Below are 8,798 nucleotides of genomic sequence, written 5' to 3'. Positions count from 1 at the left end.
AGATCAGCCCAAACTATCACCATACAGCTTTCCAGCTCTTTCAGGTATTGTTCTCCTATCACTTTCACATCCATAGCTTGTGTACCAAGACTCCTCACACAATTCTTGTTTACAGTGCCTGGTCAGGCAGGGTCATTATGTTCAGTTATTCCAGTAGTGATCAACACAAAAATCCTGATGCTCCTGTGATGTTCCACCTCTCAGCTGTTCTGTCATCTTTCAAACATCTTTTATACATGCATTCATACTTACAAACAATGATGCACAACACAAGTAGCTCAAACTTGTTAAAGTGTATTCAATTGTTGCACACTAAATTATAAAAGACGTTGGTATGGCACAAATGGTCAACATTGGGTCCTAATAATATTAGACTACAAAAGCAATTTTTTGTTAATCATCTTGTTTTCAAGGAACTTTCCAGACAACCCAGTTGCTCAAGATAAACCTCAAACTTCACATGCTTTTGTCAGACCCTACAGCTTGATCTGGTGTGGATGTCATAGAACAGCATGCAGTACTTGTACTGCAGATGCTCTGTGTCCACCAGCCCAAGGCACATTACACTTACACACCCCTGAAGTGCCATGCTGTTGAGACACCTCCTAGCACTACCCAGTAAGGCTTGCATACATCCTCCCCCATGAGGGACAGGATTTGTCAAGGGAAGACTTTACTCAGATATACACAGTTAACAGAGACCTGCCCCGGTTATCATTACCGACCAACCACAGTGATACCTCTGCACAGCTTTCCAGTAGTTTCAGGTGCTGGTGTCCCGTTGCTTGTAGATTAACAGTCCATACATACTAAGGCTTGTCATACTCTACTGTTCTTGTCTGCATTGCTCCATCAACCAAAGCTTATTATACCAAGTTATTCAACTTCTGACCAAGACAAGATCTTGATGCTCCTATGACATCATTTAAAATCGATTATAGACAATGGTTTCCAATTACATTGTTGATGCAATTGGCTTGGTTTGTCATTTTTTCACATTAGATTAGAACTTCCAAACCAGCAGTAATCGAAATATTTATTTTGGATAGCAATAAAGTTGAACACTAATCTCTGTCCAGTTCCAGCCTGAAGTAAGGCCAAGTATGAGTTGGTATGCATCCATAGGTCTGGACACTTCTCCCATTTATTCTTCTTTCCAAGAAAGCTTTGGGCTGTGCTCTTGAAGTGAAGCTAATTATCTTGTCTCTTAAGTTAAGTTAATTATCTTGTCTCTTATCTTCAGGCTGTGATTACATAGTTAATTCTTTCAGGGTGGATCTTTCTTCTGTGCTCACATATCCTTAATCCGGCAGCCTTAAGTAATGTCAATGCAAGACAGAAGACTAAATAAAATCAGCAGCGAGTTTATTCTTTGTGTTTTCTGCTTTGCTATTTCAACCATGCAGAGACACTCATGTAATGAGTATTGCATTATTATAGCCCATATTTTGTTCTTTAGAACAATTTTACTATTTCCTTCCACCAAAGAAGAAAAACCCAAAGTCACTGAATACATACACTACGCCTTCACTGGCAGGAGAGATACAGTGTGCAATCTACATAGTGGATAAACTGTAGGCAATGGCAGAAGCTCATTAGACCCCAAAGGGCTCCAGGAGGGCAGGATAAAACTATCTTCAATATTCTGCATTGAAAGGGTACTCCTTGTGATTTTTGCACCTGAAAGAAATCAGAGGAAACCTTACTCTCAAGGCTGAAATAAATGCTATATAGAATTACACTAGCTGTATAGAGGAGCCTGCAAGGGAGGCTCTGAATTGCACAACTGCAGAATGAAATTAAGGGACTTATCAGTGTAGAAATGGCACACACGACCAACAAATTCAAGTATCTTCCTATTATTCAAGCACTGAATAGTGTCTAGAAAGTAACCTGGTCTAAACAGAGTGTGGCCTTTCAGCCAAGATGTCTTCTCTGGCTATAAGCTTCCAAGGTGCACATCTGCAAGCAGTTATTCTTCATACTACACTTCAGATGGTCACTCCCTGTCCCAGCCACCCAGGTAAGAGCTGACATTAGTTTATAATGACAATCAGTTTCTGTGAGTTATAAGTTTAAAACTGCTGTATGCTCATTTCTGCAACATGGAGACAGCCAAAGATATCAACTAGAACCTCCTTTTGGAATTCCAGGCACACAAAGCTTCCTAGCGAAAGGATTCACAAAGACTGCACAGTACGACTTAAACTCATCCTTTAGTAAATACCATGTAAAAAATAACTCCACTAAGATGTTAAACAGATGGTTCATCCCTCAAATAATTTCAGATCTCAAAACGTACCCAATTTAAACAGCGATACCAGTGCCTGTGAGATTAGAATACAGATTATTGAAAACATAGGAGTTTGAAGGAAACAAACTTACGTGATCATTTCACAGATCCTCCAGTTTCTGTTTAAGCTGAGAAGGGTTGCCATCTCCTCTTTAGTCAACTCAAAGTCAAACACCTAAAGAGAAAGACAGCTGGAAATCACCTCTTTGAACACACCAAATCAGAAGCAAGATTTACAAGATTAAAGAATAAGTTCAAATCAGAAAGTACTGGTTAAAAGTGATAGCTTTGAGACAGGGAAAGGAAGTCTCTCTGGATTTTCAAGATTCTACTAGCAGAAGGAAGAAACAAAAGAAATTGCCAGTTGCAGTTACATGTGCCAGCTATTTCAAGGTGCTTGGTGAGCACTTAGCATTGCAGAATGCCCCGATTTGTGGAAGATGCATTTATCTCCAATTCCAAAGAAGCATCTGGAAAACTTTCACATTTCAATAAATCCAGCTGTTATTCCTGAGATCCTCATGTCCAACATCAGGGCAACAACCCTGACTTTACAGTCAGAGGAACAACATGATTTATCGATGCCAAGACTTTTCCCTCAACATTACTTACTCTATATCTTGAGGAATGTTACCACACTTAGACTCCATGCAAGCCCACCCAGCCAATTCATCACCAAGTCACAGAAAGAAGACACTATGTAAGATGACTGATAAGGCTATCAGTGCATTGTTTCTAAGAGCTCTGTCCATCTCTCCAACTATAGTTTTCACAGAATCACAGAATATTAGGAGTTGGAAGGGACCTCGAAAGATCATCTAGTCCAACCCCCCTTCCAGAGCAGGATCACCTAGACTAGGTCACACAGGAACACATCCAGGCAGGTTTTGAATGTCTCCAGAGGAGACTCCACAACCTCTCTGGGCAGCCTGTTCCAGTGCTCTGTCACTGTCACAGTGAGAAAGTTTTTCCTTATGTTCAGGTTAAACCTCCTATGCTCCAGCTTGCTCCCATTTCCCCTTGTCCTACCATTTGACATCAGAGAGAAGATCCTGGCTCCTTCCTCCTGACACTCAACCTTTACAACTTTATAAACATTACTGAAGTCACCCCTTTCATTGTAGCCCTGGTTTCCAGAGACAAAACACCCAGTCCTCTTGCCCAAGGAGGACTTGGGAAGGGCAATAAAGGACCCCTGCTTGCTGTGCAGGGAGAAGCCATGCCATCCCTGAAGGGCAGCACCCAGCTTGCTTGTTGTCACCTACCTTGCAGTTCTCCACAATGCGCTGTAGGGTGACAGACTTGGGAATCGCAATCACATTTCTCTGGATCTGGAAGCGAAGGACAACCTGCAAGAACAGATCTAAGTCAGAGAGAGGACAGCTCCTGCTGTGGATGAAGCAAAGCCTGTTCCAACAGCTGTTTTCCGTAAGCTACACCCACTTCTGCAGAGCTGCTTTTCAAATAATTTCCATCCCTCTGGCCTAGGTAGTGCTTCCTAGAGCAAAACAGAAGTGGTAGAGACCTACATGGAAGGCCTCCTTTTCCATTCAGCTTTGGGACAGTCAATTCCTTTTCTTCCTACCTGAACTCTCAACAGTCTATGCAAGGTTTTCATTCTCTGCAAGAGGACTTGAGAGGGGAACTAACATCCGAAGATGGGTCAAGAACCTTTTTCTGCCTGAGGGCCAAAGAGCTTCTTCATGTATAAATTGCAGGCCACATAGTAGACAACCTGCATTGCTACTTAACACCAAAGAACACCACAATTTACAGGGTGGTAAAGGGCTGATAGTGACTGTACTCTCTCTTCAGGTGTAGTTTCTTTAATGGTCATGTTACAGGAAGAGGTACCCATAGTCTGGCACCTATGTACCTGTGCTGGGGTTTTGTTGTGCTTGGCTGCAATCTCTTTGATCTTGGGGTCATCCAGAAGGGGAGGCTCCTCTGGCTTAGCCCTACAGAGAAACAAAAAGGAAGAAATTGCAAAGAATCTCTGCAAAAAGATTCTACTTAGTATGAATATTAAAAAAGTGTAAGTGTGCACACACCTGCACCATTACTCATTCAGTTAGTCCGAATGCTTCAAACTTAAACATCACTAACCCACGTGGAAATTACCTGTCAGGGCGTCCAAGGGGACAATATGCTGTCACAGTGATCCCTTTGGATTGGCAGTAGTTGATAAGCTTTTCCTGGGAAAGGTATGGATGACTCTCAATCTGCCAACACAGGAGTAGAGACTGTGTAGAACCACTGTAGTGTTCCCATGCTTCAGAGATTTTCTTCTAAATCTTAATTAATCCTACTCTGCATGTGGTCTGTGCAACAAAACAAGACTAATTCTATAGGGCATCAACATAATTTATATTGAGTCCTTATGTGCTTTTTGGTTCTGAGAGCCTTTATAAGTCATTGATTACAGTCAGAATGATAGCTTGTGTCTGGATTCTTTATTCTGCTAGAGAGAACGTGTCACAGGGAAATATTCACAGAGCAAGATTTAGGAGTACATGCTGTGTCTACTTTGTTCTCGCTTCTTCCATATGCTTATTCAACTGTAATCAGATCTTTATAATCCCTGAAAACTCTTCACCTGTAGTCACTTTGCAGCTTACCTGGTTATTTGCAGGCTTGTGTTTCAGTCCCGGCTTGTTCAAGAGTCTTTCAATCTGTTCACAGTTAAAGTTGGAGATGCCAATGGCTTTTACCAGACCAGCATCCACCAGCTCTTCCATGGCCTGACACAAAGGGGAAGAAAGTCAGCATCAATTGTACATAACCTGAATTAGTCCTGATGTGGCTTGTTCCCCCTTATGGGAAGGGCAAAGTAACTGTTTGGACTTGCCAAGTTTTTGATTCTCAAGGGGGAAGTGAGTACTGGTAGTATCTGTGCTGTGTCACCTACCACAGTAAAACCCAGAATCATTGTTAAGACTGAAATTCACTAACACAAGGAAAAGAAGACTAAGTCTACTATTGTGACAGCACTGGAGGGCTATGCCCTAGGTTGTGATCCTGCCATCCTCCTAAGTGTCTATTTCTGCAAAATCTGTTTGAGCAGTTCAAGAACTGCATGAGAACTGCAGCGACACAGTTATGGTCAAGAAAATAACTTTTTCTAACCTCAGCCTGCTCTCCAGCTCCACTGAAAGTGACTGTGCAGCTCAGTGACTCAAGAAGCTAATCCTCTGTGAACAGAAATAATAGCTTGATGAAGCATGCACATTTTTAAAAGCTACCACATACTTTTGTGAATTCTTTCCAACTAATTCCACATATATGCACAAGCCATTCTGTGTCTGTTGAAGCTAACACCAGTTCTGAGGACAAGAGACATGATTCTCCTGCTGTGGCTGAACTTACCTCCCATGTATGCAGAATATCTGTGTTGCTGGGTATAGCCATGCCTTTGTCATCTGTGGGAAACAGCTCCTCTCCTGCCTGTCAGAGAAAAAATGTTCTTGAAAATCTTTTGAGAAATTCACTTGATAATGCGAGACCTCACAACCATGATAGCTTAAGCTCCTAATGCAGGCAAGAACACTAATTCTTGTCTACATTCAGTCATTTCTTCCTGACAAGAAGAAGTAGTTCCTTAGGTACTGGGAACACATTGCTTTGGTCTATACAACACCAGATCTGCTAAAAACAGGTATGTGCAGTGACAGGTCTTCCATGACAAAGCTCAGTGTAAAGCCACTAATAGTAGGAAAATTAGAAGAGCCTTTGTGTACAAATTTTGAAAAGACACCAAGACTGGACTGTGTTTGACAGCTGTTTGCCACTGTCACCATAAGACAGTTTCATTTTCAGGGCTCTGTTAACATAAAGCTAAAATAGAGCATGAAATAAAGGTGAGCATCTCAAAAGCAACAGGTAGGATGAAGACCTATCAGACTGTAGCAGCAAGGAAAGGCTAAGACTAGAAGTAGTCAACCTGAGAGAGACATCAACTCCTTCACTAATCTGTGGAAGCATTTAGGCCCCTGAGAAGTTTCACCTTTTGAATTACTGTCTCAGTGAAACAACACTGAGGCAAGGTCAGCTCAACCTGTACTGTATTAAGGATTAGTGAATAAAGAGAGAAGTGGAAAACGGGAATATTTTCTCTTGCTCTGTGATTCTGGAACATGCACAGGAAAATTTGTCGGGTTTCAAAATACAGGCCTCCTTCCCTCAAAGGGTAATTTTCAGATGAGCATACAATGATGTGTAAGAGAAGGGAGAGCAGTCTATCTTAAGCTTGCAGCTGGGGGACCTGCCCCTAGTTTTCAGATCATCATTCCCAGGACCAAAGTGCTGTGCAAGTAGCAATCTCAGGGACAGAGATCAAGAACCTGGCTTACATGGCCAGAGTAGAGCTGAGCACCAGAACAGCAGTGGTACACAGAGACACAAGATTACCTTTCTCAGACAGCAACTGTTGGGCTGTAAAGCCATATACCTCCCCAAAAGCAGCAGTCACAAGAAACAAATCCAAAGGTATCACCCTTACTGTACCTTGAAACCAAAAGGCCAGTGCATGAGGTAGAGATCCAGGTAATCCAGTTTCAGGTCAGCAAGAGTCTTCTGGCAGGCTCCCTTTACCAGAGGTTTGTCATGAAATGTGCACCACAGCTAGAGACAAAAAACAAGGCATACCATGACCTTCTCGTTAAACCTCTTGGATACTCTCCTGCGTAGGACAGAAGTGCTCCACCTCCTTTGGAAGGTGATGTGTAATTGGGCCATCCTAATGCTCTTCAGACAAGGCTTGCTCTGTGACGGGACAGGCCCATGAGACTGAAGGCAGTACATGCAGTGGCAGCACCAGTATTTGAGCAGGATTATAACAGACAAAGTCCTCCAAGTCCATTAGTTAGATCACTTGTTCTACTCCTTTTACACAAGGTCTACCTTTGCAATAGATGGGTTTTAAATGAATACAGATATCCATCAGATATGACCATGTATAAAACTCTTACACTGAAGGTAGCAGGAAAAGCCATGAAAATACAAGACAAATCACAAAGAAGTGGTTGGCACCAACCTTTATCAAGGTAAGAAGTCACTTCAGAATCCAGCTAATGATCCTCTTTTCCTTAGCAATCAAGAGAAAGAGAACCCACCAACCACGCCTGCCTTGGGACAGGTGCTGAGCAGGTTACACTGTTCCAAAGTGCCCAGAACCTCATCTTCCTCTCACAGCAGAGGCACCCCTTTGGCAGGGCTGCGAGCCTGGGTGATGGAACAAGCACCAGCCACTGCCAGGCTTTTCTCCCTTGCCAGGCTTTTCTCCTCGGCTGTGCTTTAGCAGTCTGTGGGGTGCTGTTACCAAACTGGTACTGCCTCTGTATCAGTCCATTACACCAAGCGATCTCAGACTTCTGCATTACAGCTTTCTTCCTTGCTTGGTGCCACCTGGCCCTCTCTACCTTTTCCTGCCTCCCTTTCCCTGCACAAATGCCCTGTAGGTGGCCTTTCTGCTCCAACAGAGGTATGAGATGGAAGGCCAGGCTCCTCCTGATCCATCCCCCAGCACTTCTGGGTCTCCTCAGGAGAGTGCCAGACTACATCATGCCTGTGATGCTCAAGTTCTCAGCAGATTTTTTTGTGGGGAAGGTGTGTGTGCAGAAATAAAGTCTTGACTTCCTTCAGTCTTATCAGACTGACTAGAGAAGAAAGCCGAGACCAGACAGGATAAAGGTATTTCTTCTCCCTGCTCAAAGCTCAGGGAACTCACTTTTCCCATCCAATGGGAACAACAAAAATTACTATCAGTGGACAGGAAAGAGTCAAACTGTATCACCATGCTGATGAAATGAAGCAACAAAGTATCAGGAGTGATTTCATTTACTCATAATGTGAACTACTTTAGTTTCCCCACTGTAAAAATATCACAAATAAAGCAAGTCTATCCATGACACAAAACCATCTGATCCTTACCTTACTGACCACAAAGAGGTCCTCTCGTTTCACAACACCTTCCTTGATTTTCTGCTGGATCCCCTCCCCAACTTCCTTCTCATTCTGGTACACATAGGCACAGTCAAAGTGGCGGTACCCAGCATCAATGGCAGCCATCACTGCAGCTTCCACCTTACCTGGGGGGGCCTGAAGGGATAAAGGTGAAGACATGTCTCAATTTGGGATTCTGACATGGTGTTTTTTATGTAGGTGGAGGGTAGACAAACACACAGAGGGGCTCCAAGAAGAGCTTTTCTATAAGGCATTCTTGGCTGTGCACACATCTCAGTGCAGGCTCCTGAGTTCAAAGCCAGCCCCCGGCTACTCCTCCGCCACCCCGCTTCCAGGCAGGGCTCAGCCCAACAGCTTGGCAGAGCTGAGGCCCCAACACCAGTGCAGCTCTCCACGGCCACCAAGACCCCCTCACTGCCCCATGGCCCTGCTCACAGGAGAGGCCCCGTACCCCGCTGCAGGAGGGCTCGCCGCGGCTACCATTACCTTCCATGTGCCCAGCCCCAAGAGCGGGATCTTGGCCGCACCGCCCAGCCGCCCGGAA

The 8,798-nt window shown here is 43.8% G+C and overlaps 1 protein-coding gene across 1 annotated transcript in view; it reads right to left on the bottom strand.

The window, feature by feature from the left end:
• Positions 1–1,399: 1,399 nt before the first annotated feature.
• Positions 1,400–8,798, bottom strand: part of LOC104548232 (aldose reductase-like) — an 11,490-nt gene continuing 4,091 nt past the window's right edge. The window contains exons 3-12 of the mRNA XM_010194189.1: positions 8,741–8,798; positions 8,222–8,389; positions 6,797–6,913; positions 5,660–5,737; positions 4,912–5,034; positions 4,415–4,515; positions 4,170–4,251; positions 3,559–3,642; positions 2,386–2,468; positions 1,400–1,680 (exon numbers count right to left, since the gene is read on the bottom strand). Coding sequence (XP_010192491.1) covers positions 1,638–1,680; positions 2,386–2,468; positions 3,559–3,642; positions 4,170–4,251; positions 4,415–4,515; positions 4,912–5,034; positions 5,660–5,737; positions 6,797–6,913; positions 8,222–8,389; positions 8,741–8,798 — 937 coding nt within the window. The 3' untranslated portion in view covers positions 1,400–1,637. The remainder of the gene's footprint in view (positions 1,681–2,385; positions 2,469–3,558; positions 3,643–4,169; positions 4,252–4,414; positions 4,516–4,911; positions 5,035–5,659; positions 5,738–6,796; positions 6,914–8,221; positions 8,390–8,740) is intronic.

The sequence above is a fragment of the Mesitornis unicolor genome, unplaced genomic scaffold (assembly GCF_000695765.1).
Source record: "Mesitornis unicolor isolate BGI_N332 unplaced genomic scaffold, ASM69576v1 scaffold91, whole genome shotgun sequence".
NCBI classification, from domain to species: Eukaryota; Metazoa; Chordata; class Aves; order Mesitornithiformes; family Mesitornithidae; genus Mesitornis; species Mesitornis unicolor.
Note: the sequence above shows the minus strand (reverse complement) of the source record. Positions and strands in the feature narration are given on the sequence as shown.